General features: G+C 34.6%; 3 protein-coding genes across 7 annotated transcripts; 1 reads left to right on the plus strand and 2 right to left on the minus strand.

Annotated features, from left to right (window-relative positions):
- Positions 1–846: 846 nt before the first annotated feature.
- On the minus strand, positions 847–11,700 carry LOC149909848 (pancreatic triacylglycerol lipase-like). The gene is made up of 11 exons (XM_090119947.1): positions 11,392–11,700; positions 8,771–8,874; positions 8,190–8,348; positions 6,679–6,816; positions 6,095–6,198; positions 5,338–5,465; positions 4,018–4,158; positions 2,944–3,042; positions 2,085–2,196; positions 1,416–1,555; positions 847–1,016 (listed from the first exon to the last, which is right to left on the minus strand). The coding sequence occupies exons 1-11, from the start codon at positions 11,474–11,476 to the stop codon at positions 847–849; spliced, it is 1,380 nt and encodes a 459-aa protein (XP_089976073.1). The 5' UTR covers positions 11,477–11,700.
- Positions 9,792–21,452, plus strand: polo (Serine/threonine-protein kinase polo). Of its 5 annotated transcripts, XM_090119945.1 has the most exons (11): positions 12,555–12,693; positions 13,391–13,615; positions 13,888–14,092; positions 14,343–14,535; positions 14,917–15,027; positions 15,623–15,852; positions 16,854–16,984; positions 17,347–17,528; positions 18,997–19,130; positions 19,915–20,027; positions 20,462–21,452. In XM_090119945.1, the coding sequence occupies exons 1-11, from the start codon at positions 12,595–12,597 to the stop codon at positions 20,654–20,656; spliced, it is 1,818 nt and encodes a 605-aa protein (XP_089976071.1). In that variant the 5' UTR covers positions 12,555–12,594; the 3' UTR covers positions 20,657–21,452. The 5 variants fall into 5 exon arrangements, 1 of the variants encoding a protein (XP_089976071.1); XR_016458611.1 differs by lacking the exons at positions 14,917–15,027; positions 18,997–19,130; positions 19,915–20,027; positions 20,462–21,452 and adding an exon at positions 9,792–9,934 and having other exon boundaries at positions 12,585–12,693; positions 15,623–16,468; positions 17,347–17,485; XR_016458614.1 differs by lacking the exons at positions 14,917–15,027; positions 18,997–19,130; positions 19,915–20,027; positions 20,462–21,452 and adding an exon at positions 9,794–9,889 and having other exon boundaries at positions 12,585–12,693; positions 15,623–16,468; positions 17,347–17,485.
- An 11-nt stretch (positions 21,453–21,463) lies between these two features.
- LOC149909850 (stromal cell-derived factor 2) lies at positions 21,464–23,498 on the minus strand. Its single transcript, XM_090119948.1, has 4 exons — positions 23,350–23,498; positions 22,977–23,172; positions 22,501–22,725; positions 21,464–22,320 (listed from the first exon to the last, which is right to left on the minus strand). The coding sequence occupies exons 1-4, from the start codon at positions 23,450–23,452 to the stop codon at positions 22,149–22,151; spliced, it is 696 nt and encodes a 231-aa protein (XP_089976074.1). The 5' UTR covers positions 23,453–23,498; the 3' UTR covers positions 21,464–22,148.
- Between the last annotated feature and the right edge of the window lie 73 nt (positions 23,499–23,571).

Here is a 23,571-nt window from a genome sequence, read left to right on the forward strand (position 1 = left end):
ACTATAAATTTTATTTTTATTCCAAAAATGTTATGAACGTGTCTCTTTTTTTAATACATTTCATATTATAAATATTATCAATCTATAATAAATTAATAACTTAAACATATTAAAATACACATAACACAGCCAAAATTTCATTCTATTTAAAAATATTTTGCTAGGAAAATAAAAAACTTAAATACTCTTTATTTTATAGCTATCTAATAATAACAACATTAACAAATGAACAATGAAGCAAATTAAAAAGTTAAAACAACATCCAGCAATTTAAATTTCGATAACGACGAAAAACATACACACGCAACAGCCGCTTAAAAATTTTTTCTCGAATTTGTTTTCTTTTTTTTTTTGTTCTATGCAGCTAGTGCGCTTCTTGTGAGTTAATAAAATTCAAATATCGAATATATTTGCGCAAGCAAAACAAGTCTTTATTGTTTAGTTTATAGAGTTTATGAATCTTCTGAACCAGATCTTCGGGAGTGGGTCCCCATACGAGTTGGTGACCTTGTACAAGCCGACCTGTGTAAAAATTGCTCAAGTGTTGTTTTTTTTTTTAATTCTATGCAGTCAGCTCGCTCTGTTTCAATTAATAAAAAATTATATAAAAATAAATTGCGCACACAGAACTAGTCTTTATTGTTTAGGTCATAGAGTTTATTGAAGTGAAAACTTCTTTAGCGACGTTGGGTATAAAAATTAAAAAAACTCGCGTCAGGACACGTGGCCTGATCGAAAAAGCGTAAGACGGATACCATTCCAAAATATCAAACATGCTCAACGTTAATAATCAAGTTTTCACTTCTGCCGGCACTCCCGGAGTGCAACCCGTCTTTTTATTTTTATTTATCCTATATTTATGAATCTTCTGAACCAGCTCTTGGGCGTAGTAGTGACATCGAGTAGTGGGTCACCATAAGAATTGGTGACGTTGTACAAACGTACCGACCTGTCTATTCTAAAGCCGAAGCGTAAATCGCGGAGTAGATCCGCACGAGGGTGCGCGCGTTGCCATTCTGTAGCTACAGATAATAAAACAAACATACAAATAAAATATTTTATTTATTAATATAACTAACTTTATTTTTGATTAAGTGGATAAGCGCAAAATAAGAGGATAGAATAAATAATTACCAAATTCGAATACCAAACAAAATCATGGTAGGTATACTTAAATTTTTGTCCAAATTACCTACCATGTTAGAACACCATACTCTAAAAAATCATAAAAAATAGCATGTGTACCGAGCACACGTATCAGAAGTGAAACGTCTTTGGCAAGATTCAAAAAAACCAAAATCGTCGCCTTACTCCATGACGTAACGGTATTGTCATGACGCGACTTTGAAATTTTACTCTCAACGCGCCTAAAGAATTTTCACTTCCAAAATATTCATATTAAAGAAAACACTCACGACAATATGGCTGCTGCGCGGTAGTAAGAACGAAATAAGCGCCTTTCGCCTTTTGCCCGTTTTCCCCGCCCATAGCATTGATGCCCATTTCAGAGCACGACGACTGTCTGTCACACGCCGCTACCAAACTTGCGTTTACGCTTAATTGAAAAAAATACAGTGTTTTAAAAAAAATGTTTAAAATGAGAAGAACACAATTAAATCAAGAATAAATTTTAAAGATGTATTAATTATATACTCAATAACAATATATACTCATAACAATACTCGAATATAAAAAGTATACATCAACCCAAATAGACGCATGTATATTCAATAGAAAAAAAATGAAAGCGGTCATTTATACATAAAAAAGAAAGCATTTAAAAAACAAAAAATACGTGTGGCACTCGGGGACTGCCACGGTAAAGCATAGCATGCCTTCAAGCCACACCTCCGTGCCCATCGGAGTGGGGAGCGTGAGGTTTTTCGTTACTAAATTTCTGGATTCGGTCCCCGCGCTCAAGGCCCGCGATAGAAGCTATGCACTAGCTTAAAATTATGTTGCTCTACATACTACAGAGATGTATATAGATGTAAATTCAAATTATTATAAATTTGTACTTGCATTAATTTATAAATAATAACCCAAAAAAACTAATTAAATAAATAAATAGGTTCCGTACATACCCTTCATAAGTCATATTCCAGCGAAATGCTCTGAAAGTGCAATTACCATTCACAAGCGACTCTGTGAATAGCACGTATGCTCGCCCGTGACTGCATATTGCTTGTTGGAGACCTAATTTGTTTTAAATATATTTTTATATTTATAACCCTTTAGTTTCTGTGATCTGTGTTTATAACATTGAAAAGGCAATTTATATTGACTATATATTATTTGAAAATATTGAAAAATTAAAGAATACGAAAAGACCCTGACTTCCAATTCTATTCTTGAAAATTTTCATTAAAAAAAATTGAACCAGATTATTCAATAGCAAAACTTAACTTGGCGAAATTAATAAAATAATTTTGTTAGTATGCTCTACATTTTTTGAAGATATTTTTAATGCGTACACAACCTTATAAATAACTAAGTAGGTATATAACGTAGGGTAAATTCCGTGAGCAACCCCATTCTCTAATTTTATTAACAAAAAATAAAAATTAATTTCAAAATAGAATAAAAATAAATCTTTACTGATCTCTCAATAATTATGTTACAAATGTCGGCTTTGTCGCGTCCATAGCGACGAAAATCCTGTATTATGCAACAATTTACTTCCCAAAAACAGAATAAAGATTGTATTTTTTTTGAAGTGATACTTCTTTAGGCGCGTTGAAAGTAAAATTTCAAGGTCGCATCATGGCAATACCGTCACGTCATGGGGAGCGACGAATTTGGTATCTTTGAATGCCATAGAAGTTTCACTTCTGACACGTGTGTTCGGCACACAGGCTCTTTTTTCCTACAGTTATTTTATTATCTCTTGTGAAGAATACATAATATAAATAAATGAGTCCTATAAATAAAATATTAACGTACGTGAAGGTGAGATAGGCAATATTTTGGACCATACGGAATTAGTCTTATTAACGCAGCCCGGTTGTTGCATACCGCCGTTGGGATAGAAATCTGCGTGTCCTGGAAATATAATATTGTAAATTATTGACCAGTATCTTCTTCTTATCTTTCTTCTTATCTTCTTATATATAAAAATGAATCGCAAAATGTGTTGGTAAGCGCATAACTCGAGAACGGATGAACCGATTTCGATAATTCTTTTTTTATTATATTCCTTGAAGTACGAGGATGGTTTTTATGTAGAGAAAACGTAAATATGTACGGGCGAAGCCGGGGCGGACCGCTAGTCTTATATATAAAAATGAATCGCAAAATGTGTTGGTAAGCGCATAACTCGAGAACGGCTGAACCGATTTCGATAATTCTTTTTTTATTATATTCCTTGAAGTACGAGGATGGTTTTTATGTAGAGAAAACGTAAATATGTACCACGGGCGAAGCCGGGGCGGACCGCTAGTTAATAAATAAATCTTTCAACATATCATAAGAAGTTACATATTATCATCATCATTATTAATAAATAATAGATTTCTAGTCTAGAGATATAAAAATTAAAACTATCAAATATTTAGTTTAAATAAATGAAATCCATACTAATATTATAAATGCGAAAGTAACTCTGTCTGTCTGTCTGTTACTCAATCACGCCTAAACCACTGAACCAATATTCATGAAATTTGGTATGAAGATGTTTTGATACCCGAGAAAGGACATAGGCTACCTTTTATTGCGAAATATGTACCACGGGCGAAGCCGGGGCGGACCACTAGTATGTAATAAATCATAATCCAGAAAGTCACAGTAATGTAAATTATATTTAATAAAATTAAATACATAATAAGAAAAAATCGATCGAATTCAAAGTGAAAGACGACAAAAGACTTGTTAGAATCCCGACTCAAAATCGAGGTATTGATAAGGTTTTTCAATTTCAATGTTTTCAAAATTTTTGTTTCAAAGTCACCGTGTTACAAATTTTTAACCGTTATATTATTCACTATTTATTTTTCAACATTAGTCCCAAAAACACCATACCTATAGGATCCGGTAACCCAAAGCCAATCTTTTGCAAGAGCCTCCCATTAGTATGGATGACATCAACAAAATCTGCATCCGAGTCATCTAATCTTTCCACACGACTTGAATCACCGAAACAGGGCTGAGCTGGGTCTAGACCTGAATCCAGTTAATAAATATTATCGAAAATACGAAAATGAAAAAACATTTATTCATACACACATTACAAAGTTTTACACAAGTGAAGTGAAACTTCTTTAGGCGCGTTGAAAGCAAAATTTCAAGGTCACGTCATGGCAATACCGTTACGTCATTAATGACATAACGGTATATCAGGCGACGGTTTTGGTATCTTTGAATCTTGCTAAAGAAGTTTCACTTCTAACATGTGTGCTCGGCATTTATTTATTTATTTATTTATTTATTTAGCCTTTTAAACTGGGTGAGGATGGCTTTTTTTTTTTTTGACTGTATAATTTTCTTAGTGATTTTTATGTATAATCCTATAGAATATCTCTCAGCTCAGTGTGCCTTCTGGCAAAGGCCTCCTCCAGTAGTTTCCATTGTTTCCGGTCTTTGGCTACTCTCCTCCAATTGGGTCCCGCGGTAAGTTTAAGCTCATCTTCCCAGCGCATACGGCATATGTTGACGTCCTCGACTTCTCTTGCCATCCCTTGGATACCAGTTAGTCACAATTTGGCTCCATTTTTCTTGTCTAGATCTCAACATATGGCCGGTCCATCTCCATTTTTGGAGGTCTATTCTTTCCAGGATATCAGTCAGTTTTGTTTTCTCTCTTAATTGCAGGTTACTGATTCGATCTTGCCTTTTTGATCTTGTGATGCTCCGTTCCATGCTTCTCTGGCACTTTGCTAATTTTTCTCGATGGTATTTGGTAAGGGACCATGTTTCGCAGCCATAGGTTATGCAAGGAAGGATACAGGTGTTGAATACTTTTCTTTTTATTGCCATGCTGTGATCTTTTGATTTTACAATTTCCTTCAGAGACCAAAATCTCTTCCATTTTGCTTTGCAATTAAAGTTTATAATAGAATTCTTCAAGGCAAAGCGCCATTGTTAAAAGGAGCAGAATCTAAATAGAATAGAAATATTGAAGATTGTTTTTGATACTCAGAAGTTATCTTTTCTTTTCTATCTTAAACATATACTAATAAGAAACTAGATGAACCTGCAAAAATTGTTCTGCCAGGACATCCATAAAAAAAGACAACTTTTTCTCAAACAATAAAATTATGGGTATTATGATTTGGATTTATTTTTATTTAACTGAATTTGAATTTTGAATACTGTAAGTAAATAATTGTTTTATTAATTTACCTGTAATTCTCGCGACTCTGCCCAAATGGTAAGAAACATACGATGCAATGTGCGCGCCCAGACTGTGGCCGATAAAGTGGAAGTCCTTAATACGAGCTCCACTTTTAGCTATCAGTTGTCGCATGAAGCTAAAATCAAAAGTAACATCAAATAAGTAAATGTTGCTCATTTCGAAAATTCTAATATCTTTAATTTCAAATTGTATTCCTAAAAATTTTTCAAGGATAGTTTTAAAATGTATATGGAAAGAATCAATGTTTCACACCGAAATTAATAAATAGAATATAATATTATCTTATTACATAAAATAGAAAAAGTTTAAACTATTCGTCTTTATAATATAAATTACTATGACTATAAATGTGTTCTTCTTAAGAGCGTATACGCACTATGCGGGTAGCCGCATTGCGGGTAGCCGTCCGGCTGACCGCAAGCACAATTATGTACGTAATATTCATTTCTATGCGCACTGCGATGCGGCTACCGCAGACCGCACAGTGCGCATAGAAATGAATATTCCGTACATAATTGTGCTTGCGGTCAGCCGGACGGCTACCCGCAATGCGGCTACTCGCATAGTGCGTATACGCTCTTGAATGGCTATTGAAATCTATGAAAATAAAGATCTAAATCAAAGGCTTTTTTTACAATCGTATGTATCATCGAAATATTTGAAATCATCATTTATGAGAACTGTAAGCATTAAAATATTTGTTTTATGTTCCAAATAAAGAATTTTGAATTGAATTGAATATACCCGGTTGTATCGGAGCCGACTCGTCTAGTGTTGGCTACTGCTCGCCAATACTTCCATGTGTTACCGCCCTTGCTCCAATCCACGGCTATCACATTTACATCTGCCTATTATAAATTTAAAATTCTTAGTAAAATGATTAAAGTACATCACATTTTTAATATTACAAGTTTTATAGTAAGAGTCGTTAATATAAATCAGGAAAACGTTGGGTCCAAGCTTATTACCCCGGGACACTCCGTAAATCCCCTTTTTACCAAATAAAGTTCGTATAGGTATAAACGATTTACATGTTACATATTTCTTCCAGATAACAATTTGTAAGTACATAAATTTTTGTATAGAGTACCTAAAGATGAAATTTATTTTCGTTTCAGACAGAATTCGTCAACATAACTCAACTAAGTTGAGGAATATTAAAAGTATTATAATATACATAGAATATTCAGTATCTCTATATGAGATATTTATTTATGCACAAAAGCACATTTTCGAAAGGTTGCTATAACTACTTACACTGCATATATTGTGACCATGACCATTTTACGAATGTAAACATTAAATATAAATACACATATAGTACATACCCAGTATAAAAATGCTTTCGTCATATCGCGAACCCACGACGCATTACTGTGACTCATGAATCCGTGGACAATCATTATTGTTTTTCTAGCTGGATCGAAATCTACCCATTCCAAGCCGAATTGATCCCCTGGATATACCTTGAATAAGTTAGAAAAAGTCGCTATAAATTTAAACATTACAGATAGAACCGAGTTCAGTCTGTGTGCTTCGAAACACATATTTACGGTTTACTTAGTGATTGTTGTAATTAAAAACATAGACAAACATTTTTATTTTTATTTTAAATTTATGTTTAGCAAATGATCTTCATACCATGATTCGTTCTTCTTTTACACACAAAATCTATACAAAATTTAGAGCTGAAGCAAATTCTAGCTTACTGAAAGATGTCGGTTGAGCAATTTTGGAATACCTTATACCGACACGCATCGGGACACGAATTTATTTAAAAAATAAACAATATATTAATAAAGATAATCTCAATAACAATGAATGAGAAATGATAAGGATATCCTATGTCAGAGCGGATAAAAAGCACAAAATAAATGCAACACTTGCGTTTTTTTTTAATCCGCAAAGTGACTGCATTTTCATCTTTGTGTGCCTATAATTATTTATATAGAGAAATTTATAGACAAGTAACTAAATTTGCTTAAAAAAACTTAAACATATTCTCTCAACATGTTTAACGAATGGAATGACTACAAAAATATTAAAAAAGTGGTTGGTCAGCAAAAACGAGCTAGTAGCTCGAATAAAGATAAAAGATCGACTCCTTCGATGTACTTGATTAATCAAATACGGAAACAAACATGTGCTATATGCTATACAATACAAGTTCAATCGAACTACATTATCTCTCTAAAAATATTTTCCGATTAGTCATAAGGAATAAAAATGAAAGGATGCAAGTGACTAACTACAGCACAATCACCTTACTCATAAGTAAAAAACTAATTCCTCAAAGTGAAAACCAGATACATAGGTAATATTACACAATTCTTGGAATATTTAAATACAATAACAATCCTTATAAAATTTTTACCACCAAGGTGATGGTCAAAGTAAAATGATTAGTAATTGCTTAGAAATTGCATGATGCAATACAATTAGTTTGGCTTACTGCTCATTTTGTAATCCTCAATTATTTGTAAACAAATTATACCTGTCTAGTGCAATTAGGTACAAGAATTTCACGAACTTGACTCTGTTTATTTTTCCTACTAATGATGAAGTATGAATGAACTAAATTGTTTTATGTTTAGTCATACAAGTTGAATATTGGATATCGTAAGGCGCGACAAAAGTGGAAATTTATGGTCAGTTGCTTACGTATGGGAAAATTTTAAATAAAAAAATATAAACTGTCAATATTTAATGCAAAAAATATTTTTATAAAATTAACAAATCGCTATTAAAATCCGTTAAAGTCTTTAATTTCTAAATTCTCTCGCATCGAACTCGCGAAAATCAAACACAAAAAAATATATTTTATCAAATCACGAAATACCTGCACTCTCTCTGGTCGTAATCTGGATGAGAAATAGAAATGTGTGTTAACGCTGTCAGAAGTAGCTGGCTTCATATTGAGGAACCATAGCTGATTCATCAAGGCACCTAGACCGAAACAATCCACTACTTTTGGTACTGGGAGCTTTGCTGTCGTGTCCTTAAATATAATGTAGATAATATATTAGAAACATATTTATAATTTGTATTATTAACTTTTCAATATTGCTACCGAGTACCAACCAATCTCTTTACATTTTTAAGTAATAAAATATTAACATTCGTATTATGTACTTAGGTACATTGAGGAAATACCTCAAAAAGTTTATTTCTTATTTTTTATCAGAGCATATAGATACGGATGCTGACTTTTCTTTACTTATGTTAAAAAACTGTGTGAATTTAATATAATATCCAATATAATATTAAGAATTTAAAAAATTTACTTAGCAATATGGATGAATATTTTAAAATGTTTAATTTTATGTTTTTTTATGTCTCGTCATAACTCATAACATAATAGGTTTTTTCTATTGGTAAAACGTGTACAAATCTTTGTAATAATATATTTTTTACAAATACCTCAACATCAGCGTATTCCATGACGTTGGACTCGGTAGTGGTGGTGACGTCGGTGCGAAAGTTCATAAATTCTCGTAAATCATCTGGGCTTATGTGATTTTCCACTATAAATAAATAAGCAATATAAATCTATTATTATGTCTTTACTCAGACATCATTTGGAGTTTCCCAAAAAGATAAATAAACATTCCAATTGCAATTAGTTACAAAACAATAATTACTTAGTATCTACATATTTATCTACTATCACTAGATAGGTAGGTAAGATAAAGGTAAAACAAACGCGAAGCATTTTGATATAGGTTTTCTTAAATAAGTAGAGAGTGATACAAGAGGCAGGTTTATATAAAAATAACATGCATAATAAAGTAGAGAAACTAATTTTAGAAATTTCTAACGTAACAGCGACATCATAACTTAGAATAATAAAATTATCTAATGGATGGACAGGGTCAAAAGCTGTATTCAGCATAATACTTATTCAGGTCGGTGGTAAGTTGGTAGCCTACTTTTGGTAGACTAAACTTAGTTAAAAGTAATGCAGAGGTACATTGCGCTATGAAAGTTAGAGAACTTCCATAGTAGTAAGAAGTGATTCACGAAGAATTAAATTTCAAAATTTTAAATTACTAGGAAGACCTACAATTTTGCAACACCTTACCCGACAACAACCTTGAGATGTTTATGAATGTAAGTATACTATTTTACTTTAGAAGTAATGAATTAGTGATCATGAGTCAATGACATGTAGATAATATTATGTATTTAAAAGACGCTACATAATTCAAAATAACCCCCCAAAATGTAAACGTTTATCCTAACACAACCGTTATCCTATTCCAAGTTTCGTATACCATGATGATACCTGTATTTCCTTATCGCTATCAAGGTCAAATGGAGTTATCTACGCACGTCCTTCAAAGCACTTGATGTTACCATGACAACTACGTTTTTTATATCCTGACCTCTACTACTACCATGCAGAAATGTCGGTTTCGAAGAACAATAATTGAGAGCCATTTCACGCGATGCGAAGGCACGCGACTGATCGCGTAATTTAATATTAGATAATAATTATCATTAATTACCTTTTACTTTGAAGTGATGAAAGAGGGTTATGTTTAAGTTGTGTTTTTGGTGTTGTGTTAACATTCAATTTATATAGTGAGTACTATTACTCTCTATTAATAGTATATCTCTATAGATATACCTATTATTTGTGACGAAAAATGTACTAAGAAGTAGTTATGTAGTTATTTTATGAGTAATAAATAATAATATATAAACACTGATTAATAAAGACATTTTTTATAAACGTTTACAGTAGCAATTTTTAAAACACTCTATTCTACTAAAACTTTTTTGACTTTAAAATTTTCAGTATTTACGGTTACATCTTTTGATGTTATGCGATATAGTTTAATTTTTACAGTGTTCGATATAAATTTCAGATTGATAACTCCTCACGTTCTTGAGAAAAAGGATGTTGATAGACAGACAGACAGACGGACAACAAAGTGATCTTATAAGGGTTCCATTTTTTGTTCTTTTCATGTCCCCTAAAAAATGTAATTTTAAAAGTTATTAATTTTCTTATTATATATTGCACGCCTCATAAGCGAAGCGTTGAGGTGGGTACTACTGTCACTTCGCGCAAAACATCTGATTTTTCAAACTTAAAATGTCTTTATGTATCATACATTGCACTTGTAAGATAATACATACACACACATATTAAGAAAAAACACTATTTTTAACGTTCATGATATTTTTGATGTCATTTTTGTTATTTAAACTAGTTAAAAAACAGTTTAAAAAAGTTCTGTCTTGGACGTCCGTGTGTCTGTATGTGCGGATCCTTTTTCTTGTTAACACGATAGCGACCGAAACACTTTACTAATCGAGTCTTTTTTTTTCTCTTACGCTTGAGTATGTTCAGGAATAGAACCCTTTCATTTTTCAGGGTCTGATTCGATGTGGTTTAATTGTTATTAAATAAACAAAAATAATAATTAATAAATATTTATTAAAAAAAAATTATGAGGCGTGCACTTTTGGATTTTCCAAATTATTTAAGACTTATTTGAGAGCACAGAACATATAAAATTTTGAGAGTATTTATAATGTATTATTTCGATTAAACAAGGGCTTGTATTTTTTAAGTACTTACGTACTTAGTTAAAGTGTAATTAAACTTTAATATTGTTTTTCATTAAGCACAACAATGACTGTAATTAACTAGTTACATATAAATGCTATTGCGAAATCTATCTACTGAAACTCTCATTGCAATAACCGTGAATCTACCTACCTGTTACCTGTACAAACTTAGTCTATTCTCCATACTCTACATTCTATAAAATGCGGGTATCCGTAAATATACCTACACAATAAAAACTAAAAAATCTTATTTTACAAGGCACGCAGTTAATGTTGAAAAATTAAATAATCTATGCAAAAAATGCATATATCTATGTAGATGGTTACAATAACTTAAAGATTCTAATCTGTATCTGATTTAAATATCACATTAAGTATTATATGAATATGGTCTAGTTTATTTTTAACAAAATAACGGCCATTAACGAACTTTCGCACGTGATGTTTTTTTTTTTACTTACACTCGTCGGTAGTCATAATAACTTGAGATGCTCCGTTATCCAAAGTCACAAAAAATAAAAAACACCAATATGAAAAAGGAAACATTTTTGAAAATAATACTTATATAATTATTATCTATTTCACTAAGTAATTATGAACTTATTTGAACAAAAAATTACAATCCAACAGAAAACAGTAAGTAGGTCGATACAAATGAATCAACTGCTTTATATGGACTGCGACAATAATAGCAGACAACTTGAATATAAACAGATTTGCAGGAAGTTCAAAGCTTCTGATAAATATTTATCGCTAATTTAACTCACGATATTTTTTATTTATTCCCGTTTCTAGGATAAGCATTAAGCATAATAGTAACTAACATTCGACGAATATTTAGGTACTTATCAAAACTTATACCTAATATCATTTCGTGTCTATTTTGAGTAGGTAAAATTTCAAGGTCGCGTCATAGAAAAACCGTCACGTCATGGAGTAAGCGATAATTTTGGTGTCTTTTAATATGTATATACTTTATTTTCAAAAACAAACACGAATCAAGTAAAGTATAGGAAAAATTAGCTTGTAATTAATATTAATCTATTAATAATATTTTAAATATTATGTTAAAAACTTGCCATGCTCGTAGAAGTTTGCAAAACAAATTAAATAAGTTATTATGTGTATGTTTTAAGTACGTAGGTATATATCTGTCAACTGTGTTAATAAGGTGTTATTTTTTTTTCTACAATATGTAAACGAAATTCGAAATCTATTGAAATTTTAAATTTGCCGCCAAGGCCGCCATATTATGTGATATTATTGTCAATGGTTCTTGCTCCACGACACCACTGACAATATTTGATATTTTAAGAAATTATGTTTAGGCAATTTTATTTTATTGTTGAATTAATACTAAAAGTTAATATATTGTCATATTTATCATGAAATATTTTTACTATCCATAATATTATGCTTATTTTCAATAATAATAAATTCAATAAAAATAAAGTTTTTGATTATGGTAACATTACTAGTCTATTTTATGATTGGCTATTCATGTAAACCGTTCAAACTTCAAAATTCAGTGCAACAGATTTTAATTTCAAACGTTTTGCCGTTTGAAATTATCCTTTGTTAATGTGTCAACAATCGTATTATAACTTTGCTGTTAATTGTTTTATTTGACTTTTAATTTATATTTTATTTTAAGTTTATATATAATGGCATCAATCAAAGAAGATGATAAGAAAGAAATACCAGAAATCATACATGATCCCCAAACAAACAGCACATATCAAAGATTACGATTCTTTGGAAAGGTAAGTTTATTAATGTTTACTATCAATTTCTTTATCCTTTAATTTATCTAAGTTGAGAAATGTTCCTTCGTGTATATTTGCATCAAATTACGAATTTTCAAAAAAAATATTATCATCGAGGTTAGCATCTTCGCCAACACATTCGATTTTCAACTGCCACTATAACTTAAAACTATGCTTTTATTCATATTAAGTTCAGTTTTAATTATTATATTATTATAAGATAGCTTTCCACACTTTTAAGCTATAAAACATTGCTGTAACTATTTGAATACATGAACCGTTAAAGACGATTACTCCAATATTTTTATGTTTGTTTCATTAGATAGGACCCCATGGGGCACGCTTTATTTATTTAAATATAGTTACTCCAGTATATTATTCAGAAATGTGGTAAAATTATCAATATCTTCGAAAAATCATTGATTTAACTTTTAGTCCAGTGGCAGGTGTTAAACATCTGTTACAGGTACCTATTGAAACAAGTTTTTAAAGTAAAATTAACTTGATTCAAACATATACATACAATTTAATATTAAAAGTATTTGCATATATTTAAACTTAAAATTAATATTTTTTCTTTCAACTCAACATTTATTACCTATCTCTTATTTTAAATATGTTAAAAACATGTGCTAAGCTGTGCTAAAAGTACTAGGTAAACTTTTTCACAATTATAGAGATTTGTTTTTTCTAGGGTGGCTTTGCAAAGTGTTATGAAATACAAGATATAGCCACTAATCAAGTATGGGCTGGCAAAGTTGTTCCCAAAAAGCTTCTAGTAAAATCAAATCAGAAAGAAAAAACATTTCAAGAGATCTCCATCCATAGATCGCTTCAACATAAACATGTAGTTGGATTCCATAGCTTCTTCGAAGACTCTCTTAATATTTATATTATTTTGGAACTATGTAAAAGAAGGGTAAGTATTATTATAATTTAATAATTTTTAATTGTTTTGTCAAAAATTATCTTTACTGTGCCTTTTTTTCTAATGTAATAATATTATGTTTGGAACACTTAAATTTCTAATATGAATAGAATAAAGAGTCATTATCTATCTAAAAACCAACTTAAAACTTATATGATACTTCTACATTCATACTTCACTTTTTAATTCCATCTATTTTATTATTCTTCTTATATGTTTGTCTTATAAATATATTCCTCACACGAACCAAAATATTTCTATAGTCTATGATGGAACTACACAAACGTAGAAAAGCGATAACGGAGCCAGAGACAAGATTCTACATGCACCAGATACTGTTGGGTGTCCAGTACTTACACCATAAGCGTATCATTCACAGGGATCTCAAACTGGGAAACCTTTTCTTAGACGATGATTTACATGTTAAGATTGGGGACTTTGGTCTCGCCGCCCGAATTGAATATGAAGGTAAGACATTAACAGCAGATAAATTTTTAAATTATTATTTGTGTTTAATCAGAATGTTTCAATGACTAATATTATTTATCCAAATCAAGTGTTGAACTTTTAATTAATAAGTAACAACATCAAGTGTGCATAACTTTTGTTTGAAACATTAACAGTTTAAATTATTAATGCTGTTGTTGTTTACTCTTATCTCATACCTTATGAAAAAATATCCTCTTATGAAATTCAACCATCCCATGTTATAAATTAGGAGAGAGAAAGCAGACTGTATGCGGCACACCAAACTACATAGCGCCTGAGATATTGACAAAGAAGGGACACTCCTTTGAAGTAGACATTTGGAGCTTGGGCTGCATCATGTATACTCTGCTTGTTGGCAAACCGCCGTTTGAGACATCCACACTACAGGACACTTACAAGAGGATTAAGAAGTGTGAATATAGGTAAGAAATCACCACATTTTACTAAACATCATTGCTATATAGATTATAGTGTGTGTATGTTTATTTAAGTTTCTAATACATAAAAGCTTATCTATGTAATACATACTTTATATTTTGAACTGAAACTTCTTTAGGCATGTTCAGAGTAAAATTTCTAAGTCGCGTCATGGCAATACCGTCACGTCATGGAGTAAGGCAACGATTTTGGTAATTTGAATCTTGCCAAAGAAGTTTCACTTCTGACACCACTTCTGACACGTGTGCTCGCCACATACTTTTTTTTCTAAGTTACCTAACAGTATTTTAATTTTTTTTTATAAAATAGCATTATAGTATAATTTATGTATTATATCAACATATAACTTGTACCTTGTCACTTAGAACGGGGCTAGACCTAGCGGTTCAGCTGTGTTTCTCTGGTCCCTGGTTATCAGTTGGCTCCCGATATGCACAGGCAGTTATCAACGATAATACTCTAAATCAACGATACAGGTTACAATTAGTGTTAAGGTGGTGGAATGCTTCCATGTGACTAAAGGACATCATGTGTCTTCACACAAGCAATACGCCATGTGTTGTACCATTGCAAAATCATTTAAAAACTATTTCATCCATTTATTATGTTTTGTTTCACATGTTTGTTAAGGCTTGTTGTATTTATAAGAAGAGATAAAGAGAAGAAGAGGAATAAGTAAGATTGGATAAGTTATTCAGGGAAAAGGAGACGAACTAGCTGAACGCAATAATGATGATTGATTTATTATTGTTTATAAAATAATGTAGCCTTTACTGTTAATGATGATCATGGTTTTCTGTGTAATTGGGAATATAATTAAGTCAAATTACATTACTAATAAACCTTTTTTATTTTAATTTTCATTTGTCATGATAAACTAATCTAAATCTATGAACTAATTCTTCCCTTCTTTGTTATCAATAAATGAGTATATTTTGCAGGGCTGAGAGAAGAAACTAGTTGTTTGCCCTGTGTCATATGAAAAATAGCCTCTGTTATGTTACCTGGGCTTTCTAATGGCAAAGAAATGTTTAAAATCGAGTAGTTTTTGAGCTAACATGCATATTTCAGGATCCCATCCGCGCTACGCAAGCCGGCCGCGTCGATGATCGTGCTGCAGCTGCAGTCGAACCCGTCGCTGCGGCCGTCGGTGGACAAGCTGCTGCAGCACGAGTTCTTCTCTGCGGGCATCATGCCGGCCGCACTGCCGCTGTCGTGCCTCACCACCGCGCCGCGCACGGACCAGCTGGTGGAGGGCGGGCCACTGCACAGGCGCCCGCTCAACGAGGTCAACAGCAACGGTGCGTGTTCGCTCGCTCGGGGCCGGGCTCCTCTCTGCGGGCATCATGCCGGCCGCACTGCCGCTGTCGTGCCTCACCACCGCGCCGCGCACGGACCAGCTGGTGGAGGGCGGGCCACTGCACAGGCGCCCGCTCAACGAGGTCAACAGCAACGGTGCGTGTTCGCTCGCTCGGGGCCGGGCTCCTCTCTGCGGGCATCATGCCGGCCGCACTGCCGCTGTCGTGCCTCACCACCGCGCCGCGCACGGACCAGCTGGTGGAGGGCGGGCCACTGCACAGGCGCCCGCTCAACGAGGTCAACAGCAACGGTGCGTGTTCGCTCGCTCGGGGCCGGGCTCCTCTCTGCGGGCATCATGCCGGCCGCACTGCCGCTGTCGTGCCTCACCACCGCGCCGCGCACGGACCAGCTGGTGGAGGGCGGGCCACTGCACAGGCGCCCGCTCAACGAGGTCAACAGCAACGGTGCGTGTTCGCTCGCTCGGGGCCGGGCTCCTCTCTGCGGGCATCATGCCGGCCGCACTGCCGCTGTCGTGCCTCACCACCGCGCCGCGCACGGACCAGCTGGTGGAGGGCGGGCCACTGCACAGGCGCCCGCTCAACGAGGTCAACAGCAACGGTGCGTGTTCGCTCGCTCGGGGCCAGGCTCCTCTCTGCGGGCATCATGCCGGCCGCACTGCCGCTGTCGTGCCTCACCACCGATTGATGGAGTGTTTTTGGATTTTTTCTAAAGGATATTCAATTTCGGGCCTCTGGAAGTGAAACATCTTTAAGCGCGTTGAGAATAAAATTTCAAGGTCGCGTCATGGAGTAAAGCGACGATTTTGGCATCTTTGAATCTTGTCAAAGAAGTTTCACTTCTGACACATGTGCTCGGCACACACGTTCTTTTTTTCTATAGAATGAATGAAAAGAGAAAAATTATAAGGTAAGATATTCATTGATTTACAGACTTTTTACGACATGATTAATTTATTTATAAAAATAATACTCTGTATGTGTAGACCAAGCGATGGCGGTGGACTCGCCGGTGAAGCGTGCGCCGGCGGCTGAGCCGCGCACGGTGGAGCCCACGTCGCATAGACAGAACCTCGTTGCATTGCGCGATCAGCTCGCTGCGTTGCTTACTAGCAAGGTGAGAGTTGTAGAAAGTTTTTTGCGTAAACGTATTAAGAGGGCGTGGCGTTTTGTATTGGTGTGAAATGAAGTGGAATCATTCATTCATAGAACTTATGTATTGTGTGTCTATACTTTATAGAATTTGTGTATAGTTGTTAGTCGCATCAGATGGAAACCTCAGGATGTTTCACCAGAAATTCTATTCTTGAGAATGACGCTTCTCAATTTATTGCCCACAATACTGGTAATTTCTATCTACCAACATTTATACCAATAGTTTTGCGCACAATTCGCACTTTACTCTCTATTTCGCACCTACAACCAAGGTGTGAGATATACATTTTTTTTATTCTATTTAAAAAAAATCATTCTCCACAGCTAAAATGCCGTCCCGAATACTTGACCGACGAGCTGAGCGACCCGGCGGCCCAGCCGCTCGTGTGGGTCGGCAAGTGGGTGGACTACAGCGACAAGTACGGCTTCGGCTACCAGCTGTGCGACGAGAGCGTGGGCGTCATGTTCAACGACACCACCAAGCTGATCATGCTCGCTAACGGAGTGTAAGGATATTTGTTTCAATATAAACTGGGTCGGCAAGTGGGTGGACTACAGCGACAAGTACGGCTTCGGCTACCAGCTGTGCGACGAGAGCGTGGGCGTCATGTTCAACGACACCACCAAGCTGATCATGCTCGCTAACGGAGTGTAAGGATATTTGTTTCAATATAAACTGGGTCGGCAAGTGGGTGGACTACAGCGACAAGTACGGCTTCGGCTACCAGCTGTGCGACGAGAGCGTGGGCGTCATGTTCAACGACACCACCAAGCTGATCATGCTCGCTAACGGAGTGTAAGGATATTTGTTTCAATATAAACTGGGTCGGCAAGTGGGTGGACTACAGCGACAAGTACGGCTTCGGCTACCAGCTGTGCGACGAGAGCGTGGGCGTCATGTTCAACGACACCACCAAGCTGATCATGCTCGCTAACGGAGTGTAAGGATATTTGTTTCAATATAAACTGGGTCGGCAAGTGGGTGGACTACAGCGACAAGTACGGCTTCGGCTACCAGCTGTGCGACGAGAGCGTGGGCGTCATGTTCAACGACACCACCAAGCTGATCATGCTCGCTAACGGAGTGTAAGGATATTTGTTTCAATATAAACTGGGTCGGCAAGTGGGTGGACTACAGCGACAAGTACGGCTTCGGCTACCAGCTGTGCGACGAGAGCGTGGGCGTCATGTTCAACGACACCACCAAGCTGATCATGCTCGCTAACGGAGTGTAAGGATATTTGTTTCAATATAAACTGGGTCGGCAAGTGGGTGGACTACAGCGACAAGTACGGCTTCGGCTACCAGCTGTGCGACGAGAGCGTGGGCGTCATGTTCAACGACACCACCAAGCTGATCATGCTCGCTAACGGAGTGTAAGGATATTTGTTTCAATATAAACTGGGTCGGCAAGTGGGTGGACTACAGCGACAAGTACGGCTTCGGCTACCAGCTGTGCGACGAGAGCGTGGGCGTCATGTTCAACGACACCACCAAGCTGATCATGGAGTGTAAGGATATTTGTTTCAATATAAACTGGGTCGGCAAGTGGGTGGACTACATCGACTATTGTTTTTTTATTTATTTATCTTGTTCTAGCCACGGGGGTATGTTTATAATGTAGAGTAATAATAAAGTAATAATATGGGCATTTTTATAAATTGCTCTGGTATAAGGCATCTAAACTAATGGACCGACACTAAATCTCAAACCTTTTTTTGTTGCTCCTGTAGCTTGTTTGATTGTTGCTGATTCATAATGCAGTTGTCTTTGAAAGAATTTTTAAAAATCTGCTTAGTGGATTATCGATTTAAAATTTAATATGACAAATATACAAATAATCTCTTTTTTTGCCTTCAGCAGCCACTTAGGCTTTCGAAACAGCTGATCGCTTGTTAATCAAGTTATATGTGAAAGTAATAACAACTGTTTCGAGATCATTGTTATGTAAAATAATTTCTCATAAACTTGCAGAAACGTGCATTACATCAACCGGCAGGGCCAGGAGCAGTATATGACGATGCGCGAATATCCACAAGAGCTCGATAAGAAGATGAAACTCCTCACATACTTCAGGAGATATATGACTGAACATCTCATGAAAGCTGGTGGGTATCTAAATTCTGTGTAAAATGAAATCATACATTGGTCTATTGTAATCTATTTAAATAAAAATGAATCGCTAAATGTGTTACTAAGCGTAAAACTCGAGAAGGGCAATTCGGCTAATCTTTTTTTAAACGTTTTTGTTAAACTCGGGCAGCTAGTTACTTCTCAGTTCTCTATATACACGAGTCATTTTTTAAATGATTATTTTATTATTAATTTATATTCCTAACTATAAATAATAAAAAAGTACACATATTAACTTAGTAAGTTCCTCCTTCTCCTACATAAAAAAAGACTTGCTGAAACATGAATAACTAGCTGTGCCCCGCGGTTTTACCCGCAGTGCTCCACTCCTGTTGGTCTTAGCGTGATGATATAGAGCCTTCCTCGATAAATGGGCTATCTAACATTGAAAGAATTTTTCAAATCGGACCAGAAGTTCCTGAGATTAGCGCATTTAAACAAACAAACAAATTATTCAGCTTTATAAATCCTATTACTATTATAAAGGCGAAAGTTTGTAAGTATGGATGTATGGATGTTTGTTACTCTTTCACGCAAATATGTTCTACTGAACTGATTACAATGAAACTTAGCACACATATAGAGGGTAACTTGGATTAACACATAGGATAGGTTTTATCCCGGAAATCCCACGGGAACGGGAACTATGCGGGTTTTTCTTTGAAAACGCGGGCGAAGCCGCGGGCGGAAAGCTAGTATTAGTATAGATGAACTACATTATATCAAACATATAACAATATAATGTTTGTCTGTCTGCAGGTGCGTCCGTCCCAGTGCGAGAGAGTGACGGTCTGTCCCGGTTGCCGCATCTGCACCAGTGGTTCCGAACCACGCTCGCCGTCATCATGTACCTGACTAATGGAACCTTACAGGTTGGTTGTTATGATATATTGATTGTATTGGAAAATATTTGAAGATTAGTTATTCAAGATGCCAAAATGGGTATGTATTTCTTTTTACTAAAAATTAACTTCAGTTTTAAAATATTTAAAATTGATAATCAGTTTTAAATATTTTAAAATTGAAGTTAATTTTAATAACTCAGGCCCCGGAATCACAGACACAATAGAAAATCTATTGTGTGGACCGATTGGGCCGTTCGGGGCTCAATGGGTTAATAGTAAAAAGAAATACCCATTTTGGCATCTTGAATAACTCATCTTTAAATTTTATAATTGAAAAATAATTGTAATTCTTGCTTTCTTGTTAGACTTAACTGTGTTATTTATAAACAATGCATTTTTGTTATGCAGGATATGTATATCACCATAATTTGTGTAATTAATGATACATGGTATTTCCTCAGATTAACTTCCAAGACCACACAAAGATTATATTATGTCCATTGATGCAAGCCGTCACTTACATCGACGTAGAAAAGAACTTCAGAACTTTCCGATTCACGACGATAGAAGAACATGGATGTGATAAGAAACTGTACACAAATCTCAAATACGCGTTAGAGAAGATAAACAGTGTTTTAGCGAACAAGCTATGCTAAGTCACGCGACTTGACCGTGGATTATTTGATTGAAATGAATACATTATTCGATTTCACGCATAGGATAGTGTGACTTACACTTTCATAGTAAACTTAAATTATATTTCATAGTTTTAATCTTTTTAACCATGTTGTGTTTGCGTTATTTCGGCATTTATTCTCCCAAACAGATAGGACATTGTTTTTCTTGAAAACATTATTTATTTTAACGATTTCGGAAATTACCCAGTCATAAATGGATAAGGGCATATAATGGACTATAATATATTCCTAGCGAGGAATGGAAGTTCAAGTTTCCATGATTACCGAAAATATTTTTTATTTTAAACCCAATGAAAGAGTAATTTTAAATTATAGATTTTAAAACATAAATCTCTGCACTAGATATAATGTGGACATTTATACCTCCTTATTGTTATAGTGCCTTTTAGAAGTTATTTCCTGGAGTTTTAGACATGTTGATTATAGGAAGTGTAGTTGGCACCGTGACTGATTGCCGGGTGCATCAAGAGATATCATTTGTAATGTTGTATTTAGTTTTGTAAACACTTATTTTATAAGTTTTCGTGCTTCACCAACATCGAAGCTTTCCAAGTATCACACGTTTTCAAATTCCCCATAAATTTTTCGTTATCATATGCTTCATTGTGCGTTCTGTTACTGTTTTTTGTAAGAAAGCAAATGGACTCAGTATTATTGTTAATTCGATGCTCTTGAAGCACTGCATTTGTAACTTTCTCCAGAGGTTTGTTACCTCATGTAATATAAACATTTGACAATAAAGTTTGTAGTACAAAATAAAACACATTTTATTTGTTTATCACATTTACTTCTCACGTCACATCATATAAATTAATAACGTACTATTTAGTTGTGCATGTGTATAAAACTAGATTCTAGTTTTTTGAACTTGTCGAAGTTATTAAATTTACTGTTTATGCATTCTATTATTGAAAATAAGTAACTAGCGCAGACTAATTGTTAACTAGTTGAATAAAACCTTTTCTAAATTATACAAATCTACAGAGACCATTTCAAAATTGCAATATAAAATGTTCAAATTTTATATTACTCCTTGGGCAATTGGGCTTTGCCAATAACCTGTACAAATTGGTGGCTCATACAGGAAAGTAAAATATATTATTTACATTACATAATTTGTTAATTTTATATCCTTATGGAATTCATTTCTGATGCACAGAGATTTAATTGTTGCCATTTTCTATACCTATTATCTTTGGCAGTACAATTACATTTCAAATTTTCTTTTTATGTATGCCTCTATGTCTTATAAGTAAATAGGGCATTCCTATTACAATTGAAAACCTATTGATACTATAAATGAAAAATATAAACACCATTAAATATCAAATTGATAAAAAATTGTATATTCATTTTCATCCTTCATATTGTTGAATGCTCATTACCTAAGGAACATTTTGATGTCTATTGGAACAACTTATAAAAATACAAAATATACTAGTTGAGCGTCTTATAACTCTGTATGAACTGCACCCTGGTTGGGTAAGGCATCACTGGGGTGTACAAACAGACCCTCCTTGGCTTGCCAGTCTGTGTATGCTCCATACTGTGATGTTACACCAACTATTTCACCTTGCCCACTGATGGGTCGACCAAAAGTTCTTCCTGATCCCGCCAAAAATCTGAAAGGCAAATATGGTAGTAAAGTTTAAGGCAGATTTTTTGTGTTACACAACCTTAAATTTCTAGCAGGCTACTGGTTGCAAATGTTGCAAACCACCTACATCACACATTACACCATGAATTATCGCACTTTATATAATTCATACCTTTAAAGTACTGTAAATGTATAAGCAACTTACGCAGAGGTATCTATATGCCTAAACTTGACAGGAGTGTCCCTCCTCCAGTAGTCATTGTTGCACACAACGGTCCAATTGTCTCCGCTATCACCTTCACCATCATCATCACCGTAACATGACACCTCCTGGTTACCAGACAGTGGTGATGAGAAGTAGTGGGAATGTAAGTTCTTCTTAGTGGATACATGTTGCAGCCTTATATTTGTGTTACACTTTATTGGTGCTCTGTAAATGACAAATAATTATGTCAATAAACAATCTAATATTAATCAAACTTGGCAAGATTGAGTTGCTGTGCTTATCAATATACAGAACATTCTATTATAAATAATAGATCAGGGAGTTCACCTGGTTAATTTATGTATGTATGTAATATTCTAATTAAATTAATTTGAACGATGATATGAATAACTGAAACAGGAACCAAATCAATCTTTTCAATGATTATCATGTCCTTAATATTCCAATATATTTACCCGCGTTTGCATGTTTCTCCCATAGCAGGTCGCACTAGCCAATGACTGTTGTGATCGTCTGAAACATCGACAGCTGTGACCGACTGCTGGCCGGAGCCCGATCCGTACTTAACATCATGAGAGTGAAGACGCAAACGTAGATCCGTATTTATTAGTTTCAAAATTGTACCGCAAGTTACAAACTCTGCCTTGGAACCTGAAAATATTTTTACAGTTTTATATTAAATTTAATTCATCATATAGAAAATTTTGTTATAAACACATCCACCCCTTAGATTGGGCCACGTAATTGTTAAGCATGCCCGGTTGTACTGTATACTATCCGTAATAATACTTATCGTTATATGAATTAAAATCAATTATATACACTTACCTTCTGATATTTCAATACCACATATTAATAAAAATATTAAAAATCCTAATAAATTCATTATACTACCGAAAAACTTTGAAAATGCGATTTTCACAACAACCATTTCTATTTTCTGTAGACTTTCCTAGCTTTTTTCAAATTTGACAAATGACAAACACATATGACGGAAAGTGACAATGTCAGTAAAATCAGGCAGAATCTCAGAACAACGAATCCTAGAAT

Source organism: Colias eurytheme, chromosome 3, assembly GCF_061535395.1.
Source record: "Colias eurytheme isolate Ceu_HAF_F1 chromosome 3, ilColEury1 Martin Lab GWU primary, whole genome shotgun sequence".
Taxonomy (NCBI): Eukaryota; Metazoa; Arthropoda; class Insecta; order Lepidoptera; family Pieridae; genus Colias; species Colias eurytheme.

What these genes read in the sequence shown, in the direction of transcription:
- LOC149909848 (XM_090119947.1), bottom strand. Translation starts at nt 11,476, where the DNA reads ATGTTTCCTTTTTCATATTGGTGTTTTTTATTTTTTGTGACTTTGGAT. An exon ending in TACGACCAGAGAGAGTGCAG is followed by an intron (nt 6,817 to 8,189) that starts GTATTTCGTGAT and finishes AACTTATTCAAG; the next exon opens with GTATATCCAGGGGATCAATT. An exon ending in GTCGGCTCCGATACAACCGG is followed by an intron (nt 5,466 to 6,094) that starts GTATATTCAATT and finishes TTTTGATTTTAG; the next exon opens with CTTCATGCGACAACTGATAG.
- polo (XM_090119945.1), top strand. Translation starts at nt 12,595, where the DNA reads ATGGCATCAATCAAAGAAGATGATAAGAAAGAAATACCAGAAATCATA. An exon ending in ATTAAGAAGTGTGAATATAG is followed by an intron (nt 14,536 to 14,916) that starts GTAAGAAATCAC and finishes CTTGTCACTTAG; the next exon opens with AACGGGGCTAGACCTAGCGG. An exon ending in TGACTAATGGAACCTTACAG is followed by an intron (nt 20,028 to 20,461) that starts GTTGGTTGTTAT and finishes GTATTTCCTCAG; the next exon opens with ATTAACTTCCAAGACCACAC.
- LOC149909850 (XM_090119948.1), bottom strand. Translation starts at nt 23,452, where the DNA reads ATGGTTGTTGTGAAAATCGCATTTTCAAAGTTTTTCGGTAGTATAATG. An exon ending in GGAGAAACATGCAAACGCGG is followed by an intron (nt 22,726 to 22,976) that starts GTAAATATATTG and finishes TGTCATTTACAG; the next exon opens with AGCACCAATAAAGTGTAACA. An exon ending in AGGCATATAGATACCTCTGC is followed by an intron (nt 22,321 to 22,500) that starts GTAAGTTGCTTA and finishes TTTGCCTTTCAG; the next exon opens with ATTTTTGGCGGGATCAGGAA.